Raw genomic sequence first — 16,407 nt, 5'->3', positions numbered from 1 at the left:
TAGAAGTGGTTTAATAGTCTCTGGGAAGTGACTGTGGAATGGTAGGTATAGCAGTGAGAGATGGTGCCTATAGTAGAAGTGGGATAATAGTCTCTGGGAAGGGACTATGGCTGTGGGATAGCAGGTATAGTAGGGAAAGGTTATGCCTAGTGTAGCAGCGGTGATAATAGCTTCTGGGAAGAGATTGTGGCTGTGGGATAGTGGGTATAGTAGGGAGAGATAGTGCCTATAGTAGCAGTGGAGATAAAAGTCTCTGGGAAGGGAGTGTGACTGTGGGATAGCAGGTACAAAATAGTAGGGAGAGACGGTGCCTATAGCAGCAGTTGGATACTAATCTCTGGGAAGGGAGTGTGGCTGTGGGATAGCAGGTATAGTAGGGAATGATTGTGCCCATAGTAGCAGTTGTCATAATAGTTTCTGGGAAGGGACTGTGACTGTGGGATAGCAGGTATAGTAGGGAGAGTTGGTGCCTATAGTTATAGTGGGGATAATAGTTTCTGAGAAGGGACTGTGGCTGTGGGATAGCAGGTATAGTAGGGAGAGATGGTGCACATAGTAGCAGTTGGCATAATAGTCTCTGGGAAGGGAGTGTGACTGTGGGATAGCAGGTATAGTAGGGAGAGATGGTGCACATAGTAGCAGTTGGATACTAGTCTCTGCGAAGGGAGTGTGACTGTGGGATAGGAGGTATAGTAGGGAGATATGGTGCCCATAGTAGCAGTTGGCATAATAGCATCTGGGAAGGGAGTGTGACTGTAGGATAGCAGGTATAGTAGGAAGAGATGGTGTCTATAGTAACAGTGGGATAATAGTCTCTGGGAAGGAACTGTGGTTGTGGGATAGGAGGTATAGTAGGGAAAGGTGATGCCTATTGTAGCAGTAGCCAGCGGCAATAATAGCTTATGGGAAGGGACAATAACATGGAATGGAAAAAATGCGACATTTTTAAAAAAAACTAGTAGTTGAAAAACATATCTGAATGGTTCTCTGGATTTCTAGCACTGTAATATGACCTTTCCTAAGAGCTGACAGCGACTTTATCTCACTAAAGTTTATCGTTTGCAACTGATGCTTTCAAATTGGATTGATAAATCTTACTAATGTTTTTTTCCAATAGAGATACTTATTTATGCAAGTTATTAATGATTAACAAAGCACATAAACCGTTCTGTAAAATAACCTGATATTCTACAGCCTTAACCCATGTTTCATACAAGGATAGGTAATTTATAAATTCAGGAAACTAGTACTGAAGTCACTAAGAGGAAGATGGAGGAAAGGTGACGAGATCATTAGGTTTGAGTCCAATTCAATCAAATCCCCCTACCTTTAGTGATGGGCAACCAGTAGCCTTCTAGATGTTGTTGAATTACAAGCTCCAGCTCTAACCCAAGAGCCCTGGGTAGTTACGAGGCCCATTTTAAAGCTAATTTTGATAAGTGCTAAGAAACTTGTTCTGCAAACTCCCTTGTTGAAGATAATGTAGCCTAGAAATACATTACAGCCCATAAACTGTAAAGCATACTTTGCCTATTCATTTATATTTTGCATTTAAAAAAAAATCTACTCATCTTATTGACATTGTTATCAACTGAGCCTTAGAAAATACATATGCATAGCTTGGGCCAGAAGCACTAGGAAGTAAAAGTACTCTTACAAAAATATAATTTGAGATGATGGAGATGAAGTGGCCATTAGTTATATGGAAGATCTTTCTATTAAAGGAGAGCAGACAAGCTCATCAGTTGTGGTCACAGCTATTAAATGTAGTTAGGAGGGCTGCAGTGACTGCAAAGTGTTTACTTTTACTGTAAATAAAATCAAATTGCAATCAAAACTGATCCAGTGATCCAGTGATCTTTTATCTAGATAATTTTTTTGTCTATAGGAAGCTATGTAACAATAATTCTCACTGATATGCCATATTCTCAACAGTGGTCAAACATACTCAAGCAGTTAGATAGATATACTGTAGAAACCTATAAAAAAAGAGAATAATAGGGAGAGATGGTGCCTATAGTAACAGTTGGATAATAGTCTCTGGGAAGGGACAGTGGCTGTGGGATAGCAGGTATAGTAGGGAGAGATTGTGTCTATAGTAACAGTGGGATAATAAATAGTATCTGGGGAGGGACTGTGCCTGTGGGATAGCAGGTATAGTAGGAAGAGATGGTGCCTATAGTAACAGTGAGATAATAGTCTCTGGGAAGGGACTGTGACTGTGGTATAGCAGGTATAGTAGGGTGAGATGGTGCATATAGTAACAGTGGGTTAATAGTCTCTGGGAGGGGGCTGTAGCTGTGGGATAGCAGGTATAGTAGGGAGAGATTGTGCTTGTAGTAGCAGTGGGATAATAGTCTCTGGGAAGGGACTGTGGTCATGGAATAGCAGGTATAGAAGGGAAAGATGGTGCCTATAGTAGCAGTGGGATAATAGTCTCTGGGAAGGGACTGTGGCTGTGGGATAGCAGGTATAGTAGGGAGAGATGGTGCATATAGTAACAGTGGGTTAATAGTCTCTGGGAGGGGGCTGTAGCTGTGGGATAGCAGGTATAGAAGGGGAAAGATGGTGCCTATAGTAGCAGTGGGATAATAGTCTCTGGGAAGGGAGTGCGACTGTGGGATAGCAGATATAGTAGGAAGAGATGGTGCCTAAAGTAACAGTGGGATAATAGTCTCTGGGAAGGAACTGTGGCTGTGGGATAGCAGGTATAGTAGGGAGAGATGGTGCCTATAGTAGCAGTGGGATAATAGTCTCTGGGAAGGGACTGTGGCTGTGGGATAGCAGGTGTTGTAGGGCGAGATGTTGCCTATAGTAACAGTGGGATAATAGTCTCTGGGAAGGGAGTGTGACTGTGGGATAGCAGGTATAGTAGGGAGAGATGGTGCCTATAATAGCAGTGGGATTATAGTCTCTGGGAAGGGACTATGGCTGTGGGATAGCAGGTATAGTAGGGAAAGGTTATGCCTAGTGTAGCAGCGGCGATAATAGCTTCTGGGAAGGGATTGTGGCTGTGGGATAGTGGGTATAGTAGGGAGAGATAGTGCCTATAGTAGCAGTGGAGATAATAGTCTCTGGGAAGGGAGTGTGGCTGTGGGATAGCAGGTACAGAATAGTAGGGAGAGATGGTGCCTATAGTAGCAGTTGGATACTAATCTCTGGGAAGGGACTATGGCTGTGGGATAGCAGGTGTTGTAGGGCAAGATGTTGCCTATAGTAACAGTGGGATAATAGTCTCTGGGAAGGGAGTGTGACTGTGGGATAGCAGGTATAGTAGGGAGAGATGGTGCCTATAGTAACAGTGGGATAATAGTCTCTGGGAAGGGACTGTGGCTGTGGGATAGCAGATATAGTAGGAAGAGATGGTGCCTAAAGTAACAGTGGGATAATAGTCTCTGGGAAGGAACTGTGGCTGTGGGATAGCAGGTATAGTAGGGAGAGATGGTGCCTATAGTAGCAGTGGGATAATAGTCTCTGGGAAGGGACTGTGGCTGTGGGATAGCAGGTGTTGTAGGGCGAGATGTTGCCTATAGTAACAGTGGGATAATAGTCTCTGGGAAGGGAGTGTGACTGTGGGATAGCAGGTATAGTAGGGAGAGATGGTGCCTATAATAGCAGTGGGATTATAGTCTCTGGGAAGGGACTATGGCTGTGGGATAGCAGGTATAGTAGGGAAAGGTTATGCCTAGTGTAGCAGCGGCGATAATAGCTTCTGGGAAGGGATTGTGGCTGTGGGATAGTGGGTATAGTAGGGAGAGATAGTGCCTATAGTAGCAGTGGAGATAATAGTCTCTGGGAAGGGAGTGTGGCTGTGGGATAGCAGGTACAGAATAGTAGGGAGAGATGGTGCCTATAGTAGCAGTTGGATACTAATCTCTGGGAAGGGACTATGGCTGTGGGATAGCAGGTGTTGTAGGGCAAGATGTTGCCTATAGTAACAGTGGGATAATAGTCTCTGGGAAGGGAGTGTGACTGTGGGATAGCAGGTATAGTAGGGAGAGATGGTGCCTATAGTAACAGTGGGATAATAGTCTCTGGGAAGGGACTGTGGCTGTGGGATAGCAGGTATAGTAGGGAGAGATGGTGCCTATAGTAACAGTGGGATAATAGTCTCTGGGAAGGGACTGTGGCTGTGGGATAGCAGGTATAGTAGTGAGAGATGGTGCCTATAGTAACAGTGGATAATAGTCTCAGGGAAGGGAGTGTGACTGTGGGATAGCAGGTATAGTAGGGAGAGATGGTGCCTATAGTAACAGTGGATAATAGTCTCAGGGAAGGGAGTGTGACTGTGGGATAGCAGGTATAGTAGGGAGAGATGGTGCCTATAGTAACAGTGGTATAATAGTCTCTGGGAAGGGAGTGTGACTGTGGGATAGCAGGTATAGTAGGGAGAGATGGTGCCTATAGTAACAGTGGATAATAGTCTCTGGGAAGGGAGTGTGGCTGTGGGATAGCAGGTATAGTAGGGAGAGATGGTGCCTATAGTAACAGTGGGATAATAGTCCCTGGGAAATGGCTGTGGAATAGCAGGTATAGTAGCAAGAGAGGGTGCCTGTAGTAGCAGTGGTGATAATAGCCTCTGGGAAGGGACTGTATCTGTGGGAAAAACAGGAAAATATTGTTTCAATATGGCAACAAAACATTTATTTAGTGTCTGGGGGCAGGTTTGTTGCCGGCTCTAGTAAAGGTAGTTCTGTTTCTTATATTAAACAGAGGCCACTAAAACTCTTTCCTCAAGTGTCTTGCAATTATCTATATTAAAGATAATTGCGATCACATATAATTACATGAGTACTTAATTATCATGTGAAAATCATTTAATTACAAATGGCGGATTGGGGTGAAGGACAATTACAAATTCCTGCTGATGCTGAAGAGCGTGTCATTTTACTGCCACCAGCATTTCAGTCTGTGAGCTCTGGGTTTTTACATTTGCAGGGTTCATCTGCGGCATTATATGGAGAGCACATCATCAGAGAGAGAAGCTGTTAATGCAAATTCATAACCTAGGTACAAACGTATATAGTCAAGTCTTTTCATCTTGTCAAGATGTTCAACCACAACACTAATCTATATGGGGCTGAGCCTAATGTGGCCAACCATGTGCATGACACTAATTATTGGTTCTGCAGGAAACAAGAGAAAGGTACAACTCATTACACTTACAGGTCAGCTGATGATTTCCATACAATGAGTAGAACCATTATTAGTTCTTACAGAGCAATTGTCACCCACTGCTTATTATAATCTGTTAGCCAGAGGGCCTATGCAGTTTGGGTAGAAATTAGAACTACCTGAAATTGCTACTAATGTGTTTCTACAGGCATGCACTTGCAGGAATATCCTTCTAATGTGGTAATGTAATAAAATCATTAGCAGAAACTAAATTTGCTAAATGAGGAGAAAGTACTTTTCTCAGTGAAATATTGTTTTTTTGACACTTACGCACTACAAATTGTCATACCTCTAAGTGTTTTTAGACCTCTTTGAAGTTGGCTTGAAATTGATTCTTAAAAACTATGTCTTTTCCATTCAGATGTTTTTTTTTTATATAAAGAGACTGAAGGCCTAAGCTGGCATTAAAAATTGCTGTGTAAGAAAGTCTGTGCCAATGTATTGAGAGCCAATGGTAAAAGCTCCTCTTAGGGCCCACCCATAAATCAGTTGTGCCTCTACCACTCTGGGTTACTGGCTGTGTTGTGCACCTTGTGTTAGATTAAAATCCATGGAAAGATGTAGACAGAGCTGTTATTCCAATTAAATTCACAAACTGTGTTCACTTCTTGGCCTAATTTACCTCCAAGATATATCTTGGAGAATAGATAGGCACTGCCTACAAATCATGCCTTGAGTAACCATCACCCTACCCCCCACCAGAGACTGTTGAAGACCCCTCCAGAGGGGGAGTCCCCTGTTTGGGAACCACTGCTCTGCAGAGATAAACTAAATGAAACAAAGGCATTCATCTATGCTAAGTACAATAAAGAAAGGAAAAAGTAGTAGACAATGGCAGCACATAATCAATGGTGGGGCATTTCCAACTTCCAATCACAGCCAGGGTCAGACTGGAAAAATCCTGGTGGGCCCTGAATCTAATGGACCCCACCTCTAAGGCAGGTCCCTTTAAATAGCCCACTACCTGAACCACCATCCTCCTGTCCCCACTCTTAGCTGTGGCAACCGGGGCTGAAACCAGAGGCAGGAGCCTTGAGTTGGCTAAATTGTGGGGTGGAGCCAGTTATATTGATTACAGAAATCAAAGTGAAGCCTTTTGAAATCAGAAGGTAGTTACTTGTCTCATGCCCTACACACTGCACTGCTTAGAATGTACATAAGTAAGGGGAAAAATTAGTACATGACGGTGAGCAGGAAAGAAGGAGCACATGGTACCTCAGAAGAAAAGATAGAGGACAGGATGGCAGATATGGAGAGAGGAGTAGGAAAGGAGACATTGGGCATATGGGGAAATAAAATCATGTCAGGTGGGAAACTGGAGAAAGAAACATGAAAAAATAAAGATAGCCTGGACAAGAGAAAGCAATGGACATTAGGAAATGGGAAAAAGCACAATAGGAATGAAGGAACAATGTGACAGCAAGGAATGACAGAAATGAGGCAAGGAGAGACACTGAGAAGCTTACAGGAAGAAGAAGAAAAAAAGTGAAAAAGAGAACAAAAATCTAAAGAAAAAAAAATCATGGAAGGATCAGAGACATAATCAGAGGAAAAATAGGCGAGAATTTTAAATATGCTTTAGCAGGTTGGGGGAGTCTGGGGTAAGGGTGTGTAAGGTGTGTTATTCATTTGGTGGGCCTTTGAGTTTAGGTTCTCTGTTGGGCCCCAGGTACCCCAGTCTAACACTGATCACAGCAACTATCTAAAATAAAGCATTTAATTTAAGGAAGTACAGCAGAATGTAGCCAAGCACCCTTTCATAAAAAATTACATTATGTAGTCATTTAGAGCTGCTTGTTCTCCTTTTCTAATATAAAAACAATTGGAAGCATAATATGTTTCTACTCTTAGCAAGGATGGTTATTTAAGATTATTTCCTCACATATCCCCCGATGAAAGATAATCATTTGGGGAAACCGCTTTCAGGTCAGAGTTAATAGCTCATATATATATTTTCACTCATATTATTATAAATGATAAAGCCAAACCTCCATTAAGCTTCCAGGAATCTGGCATGAATGTTGAGGAAGGGACAATATTTATGTCACCGCTGTGTTGTCTCTTGAATTACAAGATATTACCTCACTTAGATGCAGGGCTCTGTCTTTCAAGTTGCGGATAATGTGTTTTTGGTGAGTGCTGCTGTCAAGACTGAGTAATAAAAGGAAATATAAGCCGCAAACATGGAACTTTAAGAGCCGGAAAAATTCAATTGCGCTCCCCCAGCACCCAGGCAGCCTCTCAGACTTCAAAAATTGTGTTTAATAAAAGGTTTGATGACAAAAGGAGCAGAAGTAAATGTCTCACAGAGAACTCCTGGGGGCTTCTGGCAATGTGCTTGCTGACTCCAAATAATTTATCTACATGTGTTCTAGTAAACAGTCGGTGACCTTGCAGGTTGGAAAGCTGGCGTGAATGACAGCAGCTAGTGTGCAGGTAGCAGGTCCACTTGGGTTCCATCAATAAAAAGAAAACCATAAATTTAAGCTATTCTCTGGCAAAGCTGTGTCTATATCATCCACTTTGTGCTCAGTATGCTAAACAGGCTTAAGCTACATCACAAACATCATCCATATTGTAACCTACTAACAAACCTTCTGATTTTCTGATACCAACTTCCTTTTAATATATAACATGCCTTATGGAAACAGTAGTATTTCAGCAGTGACATTCAGTTAATTGGATTAACAGAAAATTTGCAATATACATCATAACAAAATAAGACAGGTGCAGAAATGTGGGCACCCCAACAGAGATATTATATCAATACTCAGTTGAGCCTTCCTTTGTTAATGTAAGAGCCTCTAGACGCCTCCTATAGCCTTTAATGTGTGTTTGGAATTTGGATTGCGGTATTTTTGACCATTCGTCCTTACAAAATCTCTCCAGTTCAGTTAAATTTGATGGCGGCGAAGCATGGACAGCCTGCTTCAAATCATCCTATAGATTTTCGATGTTATTCAAGTCCAGAATATTGTACTTCTCCCTCTGCATAAATGCCTTTGTTCGAAGTGTGTTTAGGGTCATTGTCTTGTTGTAATATCCAACCCGTGCTTAACTTCAACTTTGTGACTGATGCTTGAACATTATCCTGAAGAATTTGTTGATACTGAGTTGAATTCATCCGACACTCGATTTTAACAAGAGCCCCAGTCCCTGAACTCGCCACACAGCCCCACAGCATGATGGAACCTCCACCAAATTTGACAGTAGGCAGCAGGCATTTTTCTTGGAATGCAATGTTCTTCTTCCACCATGCAAAGCGCTTTTTGTTATCACCAAATAACTAAATTTTTGTCTCATTAGTCCAAAACACTTTATTCCAAAATGACTGTGGCTTGTCTAAATGAGTTTTTGCATACAACAAGCGACTCTGTTTGTGGCGTGAGTGCAGAAAGGGCTTCTTTCTCATCACCCTGCCATACAGATGTTCTTTGTGCAAATTGCACTGAATTGTAGAACGATGTACAGATACACCATCTGCAGCAAGATGTTCTTGCAGGTCTTTGGAGGTGATCTTTGGGTTGTCTGTAACCATTCTCACAATCTTCTGCATATGCTGCTCCTGTATTTTTCTTGGCCTGCCAGACCTGGGTTTTACAGCAACTGTGCCGGTGGCCTTCCATTTCCTGATTACATTCCTTACAGTTGAAATTGACAATTTAAACTTCTGAGATAGCTTTTTGTAGCCTTCCCCTAAACCATGATACTGAACAATCTTAGTTTTCAGATCTTTTGAGAGTTGCTTTGAGGATCCCATGCTGATTCAAACAGAAGCACAACTTGTGGTGTGGGTGTGTCCAATCTCATGATTGGACACACCTACCTATGAATCTCAAGGCTTAACAAGCTAATGCAACCAATTTGGTGTTGCCAGTAATCAGTATTGAGCAGTTACATGCATTCAAATTAGCAAAATTACAAGGGTACCCACATTTTTGCACATCCACTTTTTAACATTTGATTTAATTTCATACAACTGAATACTGCTACACTAAAAATCTTTGTTCAGAAAACACCTCAGTACTCTTATGTTCCTGGGAAATGAAAGATATAACACTTATCTTTTTTGTTGAAAGTGGAGTAAATTATTATGCAGGCTTAGAGGGGTTCCCAAAATTTTTGATGACTGTATATGGCTGACTAAAATAAGTGTGAGCTGATGGGATAAATATCATAAAATCCATCCAAATATTATGATATTACAATAAAGATCCCTTGCACATATTATTTATTATTGCCCTACTGGCTCCACTAGAAAAAATGAAAGTTACATACAGATGGAGCAGGCCTTAAAGTGATACTACCATTTTTTTTATTTAAGTGCTTAAACAGGAATGGGACCTGTGATCCATAATGCTCAGGACCTGGGGTTTTACAGATTTGGATCTTCATACCTTGTCTATAAGAAAGTTGTGTAAACATTAAATAAACACAATAGGCTGATTTTGCTTCCAATAAGGATTACTTAGTTTGGATCAAGTACAATATATTGTTTTATTATTACAGAGAAAAGGGAAATGAGTTTTAAATATTTGGATTATTTGGATAAAATGGAGTCTATGGGAGACGCCCTTTCTGTAATTGGGAGCTTTCTGGATAACGGATTTCCGGATCGCATACCTGTAGTTTTATATATTTTATTAATTGTATTCAAAAAGCATTGATGTATAAAAATCTTGATGCACATTTTTAAAGGTACTAGTACACACTCCGTGCAATTCTAAATAGTTGCACCAATTGTTGTAATTTCCATCCTACCTCTTCTGCTGAATCACAGACAAATGTGCCTATTGACCCCATGAGACCCTGGAGCTCTCTCCACCCTGAATATGGTGATGATTCCAGATATACCACCATTTGATGCAATAATATGCACAACAGCCACAAAAAACAAATAAGTCATAGGTACGACCAGCTTGCACTGATTTCTAGCCTCATGGAATGTTTGGTCAGATACAGTATTCTGAACCCTTATGAGTGAGCGAGCAGCTTAATCTTTCTATCCAATAACAACCAATGTGCAAGTAGTTGTCATCAGAGTGCAAGTCAGACTAATGAAAACAAATGTCTGGGTGCAAAGGCTTACCGTACTGGTTCAATTTAGCAGCTGTAGAAATAAATGAGCACCACTTTAGTTCACTGACCTATTTTTTTTTTTTTTTTTTGGTCAAGACTTAAAATGATTCCACTAAACCAATAAAAGGTGAGTAATGCATGACAGAGAAGCCTTAACATTATTTGTGCATAAAAGCAGACTGAACACAGAGCAACCCCTATTACCCAGCTGGATACTCAGCATGACTCACATTGAGCTGCAATTCATCAGTCCATTGTCCAATCAATCTGTATCCTTGCATGCTGCCATTTGTAGTCTGATACTGAAAGATGTCATATCTCCCCAGAGCATCTCCGTTTTTGTTAAACATGACTGGGGTCCCGGCGCTACCTGTATAGGAAAAAAACAGCATGTTAATGCAGAGCTCCATGAATGACAAGTCATTCATTTATCAGGTATGCAGCATGATTTTTGGACTGCGATAGCAGTAAATAGGGTCAACTCAATTGTGCTCAAAGTTTCTTTTTTACATTCCAACATTGGGCAGGCTGCTGAAGCTCATCTTAACATATGATAATATTGTTTTACAAGTATGGACCTGCTATTTCCATACCTTAATTCTACTTGAAAATAATTTAGATATTAATTAAACCCAATAGGAATGTTTTGAGTCTAATAAAGATTAATTGCTGTATATCTTAATCAGGATCAAGTAGAAGGCACTGTTTTATTGTTACAGAGAAAAAAAAAGAATTATGCTTTTGCATTTTGAATTAAATAAAATGAAGTCTATGTGAGATGGCCTTCCTGTAATTTGAAGCTTTTCGGATAATTGGTTTTCAAATAAGTGATCCCATCCCTGACGCAGTTACCCTTTTGTTGGCCCTGACCCAGCTAACAGGATATAAGAATTAATCCCAAATCCAGACCTGGATTTGTGGGCAGGCCACAAAGGCCCAGGACTAGGACAGCAAAATTTGGGGGGGGCGGCATGCTGCCTATTGGCCACATTGCCACTGGGGACTGGGCAGGAGATTTTGACAGTCGACTGAATCTCCCACCCACTCACTCCCCAGTGGAAGACACTGCAATGGGCCCAAAGAAACAGATCTGGTGAGGAAGCAGGTTAGGGTTACCACCTGTCTGGATTTCACCCGGACATCCAGGTTTTTGGAAGGGCTGCCCGAGTGAAGAGTTTCTGTTTGAATTTCCTAATGTGGAAATCCAGACAGGACATTGAGGTGAATGACATGATGATCAGCCATTTGCTGATCACCACGTCATCAGTCCTGCCCCTAACATGACCCGCCCGCATGTTTTCAAGCAGGTTGGTGCAAGAATTGTCATGACCACAGAGGGGGTGCGAGTAGGGGGATTGAGTGCGCCGGGGGCGTTGAGAGCAGGGAGGCCTAGGAATGCAGCATCTTGAAATCCTGCCCTGCTCAACTCTTACCCTAGTGTAACACCTATTTGGGCCACTCGGGGTTAATTCACCAGCTAGAACACTAGAGCATGGGTTACACGCGACACCCAGGGCAGGGCCTTCGCTAAGTGGAAGTGTTCCCTCTATGGTGTAGTGCAACTACATCCCCCCCAGGCTACTGTGCACACAAAAACAACTTGGGCGCCAGGAGGTTCTTAACAATCAGGAACGGTTTATTATGCCAAAAAGGGCAAATGACCAAAGGTTTCAGTACTCACGCAGGAGTTGAGGAAAACAGCATATTGAGAGTTCACACAGAACAAGGCAGGCTCACACAGAGAGTACACAGGCAAATGCAGTACAACCTTTCCCTCCTGGAAGTTGTCAGGAAAGCAGCTTCTACCCTACAGTCCCTCTTCACTGAGGTCCCTGACTGGAGGCAACACACAGAGCCTCTGGGAAGCTACTCCCTTTCTGCAAATCCTTGTTGGAGCATCAGCTGCTCTTTCTCTCTATCCTCTCTGCCTTTCTCTCCTAGAGAGACTATGACAAGTCTGCCCTAGTATATCTGTTCCTCATTCACGGGGCCTTTTGATCCCTATTTTTAGCTTGCAATAAAGTACCTTTTCCTCTTCAAGTGGAGTGCCGTCCATTTCCTTTGGCATAGTTTGTATCAAGCGGTGGGGACGCTGCGGACCGAGCACCCCTGAAGAAGGATAGGAGCTGTTACAGGAGGGGAGGCTGAGCGGTCTCCTAGGAGCGGCAGAGGAGTTGTTCTCATTCACGGGGTTACCTGGTCCCCGACTTGGACACATGACATCTTCTGGGCCTATTGCACTCAGTCCCCCTGAGCACATCCAGCTGGAATCACATCCAGAGGCAAAAGAGGAAGAGGCCACTACCTGCACACTCTATATAGGAGTGAGTCAGAGCAGTGTCATCAAATCTCTCAGCCTATCACTGTAAAGGTTATTCTGTAACAGGGATTCTACCCAATAACCCAAGGAAATGGTGAAAAGATTAACTCTATAGGGCCTGTATCCCTATAGGGCCCTACACTAGCTATCCTTAATGCTGCCCCCAGCTCCTATCATTCCTCCCCCCCCCAAAAAAACCCCCTGGGAAGATGGAGGTATACAAATTTGAGATCGTCTCATTACTGGGAGGAATTACCACTTGTGAGATCTCCCCTTTTCCTATTTTAATTATTATTATTTTGCATAGCAAAAAGTTAGCAAGTAGTTTCCTACCCTTCCCCAACAAGACAACCAGAATATCAGATTATCACCCAGCACTCATGGGAGATGAAAAAAGCAGACATCACACACATATCCCAAGGGAAATAATGATGAGCTGAAGCCAGTTACTTACCGTGGGAGGATTGGAGTTCTCAGAAGTGACTACAATCCTAAATACATTTGTATGCAAAAGAACTAAGCCAGATACTCATCTTAAAGACTCTGCCTCATAATAAGCAAGAGAAAAATTCCTACATTTGGAGCTAAATTGCTAAATAATTAGTGCTCTTTTGCCTGACACTGGACATTATCAGCGGGACGTGAAACCTTGTCCATATTACAGTGAGAAGAATGTTGTGTGCCTCCAGCGCACAATACTGGCCAAATTACCAAAATGAGCTCAATTAGACTTTGTAGGAAATGGAGAGAATTATTAAAGAAATCATGAGATGATTTTTAAAAGAAAAAAAATAATAACCCTTCTTTGCCTCTGAGAATCACGAACTGAAGTTAAATGTTAAAAGTAAAACACGGCAATGCAGAGCGCAGCTAAGTAACAGCAAAGGAAAAGAAAAATAGCAACTATTTACTTAAGAATCAGTAAAGTTTTTATTGTATTGTGTATTTTAAGATATTTCCTAACTTAGGAAAGTTAAAAACCTAGTAATGAATATGGCTAGAAATGCTGCATTTTATATACTGGATTTACTGTATATGCCCACAGGCACAGCAGCCCTATGATCCAGGCCTAAGCTATTGCCATCTTGGTTCTTGTTAGGCCATCTTTTGAGTGTCAGTGGCACTGCTCATGCTCAGTGTGGTCTGGGCTGCTGCTGAGAAGCTTTTTAGAGGACGTCAGAGATCATCAAGCAAATTGTATGTCCACTGTATATTGTGAGTCAGCCACTGTCAAGGCCTAGCGGCTCTAGTAGTTTGGAGAAGGGACCAAGGAGGAAGCTGTATACAGAAAGTCCAATTCACGGTATCTGATACAGGTAAAAGATCCAGACAGGCAGCTAATAGTGAAGTCTGTATCAAGGCAGGAAGTTAGGAAATGAAGGATCAGTTCAAAATAGCAATTTATGAGAACCCAGGAACATTACAAGAAAAAACTATATTTGGGCATTGAACCCGGGTCTCTTGCATCGTTTTATCATTATACGCTGCCACAGCACAACGCAGCGTGGTGATGCCATTAGTTGGCCATGGGCACCGCTCATGAATCGGAACACTCCACAACGGGGCACTCCTGACAGTCATTAAGGTCAAGTAATTTATAGCAACCCAGAGTATGTGCTACGAATCAGCAGAAAAGAAGATGGGGAGCTAATAGATTCTGCTCCAGTGGCACAGATCTTTACTGTAAAAGGCCTGTAGAGGCCTTGGTTTGGTACAGTACCCCCCCCCCCCCAAAAAAAAATGTGTAGCATTTCTAGCCTATTCTTTCTTAGGCTTTAGTTTTCCATTAATTGAATGAACTTTGGTGGGAATCTTCTATATAGGATAGCGTTTTTCTACTGCCCATCTGGACCATGTTCCCTGTAGAGACTATATAAGTTGGTAATGACAGTTCAAAATGGAATAGTATACTAAACATTTGAAAGGCTGCAATCCACAATATCACCAGAAAGAAGTTTTTTTTAAAAACAAGAGGCAAGGCTGACATGATGCCATCTTCACATGAAGATGGTTACGAGATACAGACACCTACCATTGAAGCTGACATTGCGGATGTACTTGAGAAGTTTCTTTCCGCCTGCATGTTCCATTTCTGGGCAGATTCCAGTAGAACTGGGACACAAGTCTTTGTTCATGTTGTGCAGAGCATGAGCCATGGCATATACTGAATCCACTACGAATTGGACTCTTCCATCCTGTTCATAGGGTGAATCCTGTCCAATGCGCTCTTGGCCTGTAAACAAAGAGAACATGAGCCAAGCATCTACCAGTGGATAGTAAAATTATAAGGGATAGAATGTTGTGGGACCAGTAAAGGAATGAAATGTGACAAAGACAACATAGTGAGAACATACAAAGTCCTTGCACATCGTGCTCTGGGACAGATTCACTAAGATCCGAAGTTGCGCCGGCATTAGCTTCGCCACACTCCGCCGCACTTCGCCAGGCGTAGTTTTGCCAGCGCTACGCAAATTCACTTAAATGCAAAGTTGTGCTCAGGGAGGCGAACGGTAGCGAAGTTGCGCCAGCGTTAGTCACTTCGCCCTTTAGTGAATCTGCCCCTCTGGCTGGAATCAAAATTAAAAGTTGTAATGGTAAATATCATCATCATGCAATGCTGTTAAATATACATTGACAATTCTTCTTGCAATACCATATGGTGACTTGATCTGATGTTGACTTCTAATATTTACATTAGTGTGATATGCATTACTTTATCTCTTGTGCAAGTTTTGTTAGGTTAACAAGCAACTGAATGATTTATCATTTTGCAACATTTATAACAACCAATCTACCCAAGGGTGATGCTGGACCAATCTACCCAAGTGATGCTGGACTAAAGTAGATGTCTTTGGGGCTAGCAGAATATTATCTTCCTGCCTTCCCAAAGCATTGTTTTAGGTACCTCCTATCCCATTGGACACAAGACAAGTAATGAGAGTACACTATCTCCAAATTGAATGCAGGTCCCTGGGTCTTTACTATTTTTCTGCTATTTATACCTACTGCCCATATGGTGAAAAATGGAACATCAAGAATCTTATCTCCTAATTAGATTAAGTATGCTTTTGATTCTGATTCAACAGCACATGATGAGGTGCTGTCAACTCCCACTTTAGTATTTAAAATATTTAGAGGAGAGTCCCTTTTCTTTTTTTATAAGCTCTGTTGTAGCTCCTGTTGTTCCCATCAGGCAATATATACAGTAGAGAAGCAATCTGAATTAAAGGTCAGTTTAGTAGCTTTTATCACAGGCTATATTATTATATTAATATCAGTAAATGAACTAGATGATTTTTTCCAATCCCAAGATATCATATATATATATATCTTTTTGTATCTCTCATTAGTGACATCAATGGCACTTTTGCCTGTGGCATCTCACCTCCCAAATCTGGTAAATAAATACCAAATTAATATACTGTAACACCAAGATATTCCCTTTTTCATCATATTGCTCTACCAAACTGAATTGCTGTGCAGTCCTCTTCAAGTGTTCAATTTGCTAAAAGTGCCATATCTGTATAATAACTGCCACTATTAAGTGAAGGACAAATGTCAGCTGCCTATTGTCGCCGTCGCATTAAGCAGAGCTTCTCCTTCTCCCGACTTTCCATCATCTCTGCTTTTATCTCACTTTCTGCCTCATTCTGGACAGTCTCAGCTGGCTCTGGTCCAGAGGTGGTAATGGTAAATGTCCTTCACAAAGTGACAGACCATAAAAACCTCAGCAACATAGTTTGTTCATATTCCTGAAGGTGTTATCTCCTTGTGCATAAGTTCCACACTCCAGGTGAGTAGTTGTTAATGTGTGACTATTCCATCTAAACCAG

General features: G+C 41.8%; 1 protein-coding gene across 1 annotated transcript in view; it reads right to left on the bottom strand.

The window, feature by feature from the left end:
• grm7.L (glutamate receptor, metabotropic 7 L homeolog) overlaps positions 1 to 16,407 on the bottom strand; it is a 283,230-nt gene that overhangs the window by 93,836 nt on the left and 172,987 nt on the right. Inside the window, exons 6-7 of the mRNA XM_018257131.2 lie at positions 14,607 to 14,807; positions 10,485 to 10,624 (exon numbers count right to left, since the gene is read on the bottom strand). Coding sequence (XP_018112620.2) covers positions 10,485 to 10,624; positions 14,607 to 14,807 — 341 coding nt within the window. The remainder of the gene's footprint in view (positions 1 to 10,484; positions 10,625 to 14,606; positions 14,808 to 16,407) is intronic.

This window comes from Xenopus laevis, chromosome 4L, assembly GCF_017654675.1.
Source record: "Xenopus laevis strain J_2021 chromosome 4L, Xenopus_laevis_v10.1, whole genome shotgun sequence".
Lineage (NCBI taxonomy): Eukaryota > Metazoa > Chordata > Amphibia > Anura > Pipidae > Xenopus > Xenopus laevis.
This window is presented reverse-complemented; position numbering and strand designations above follow the sequence as displayed.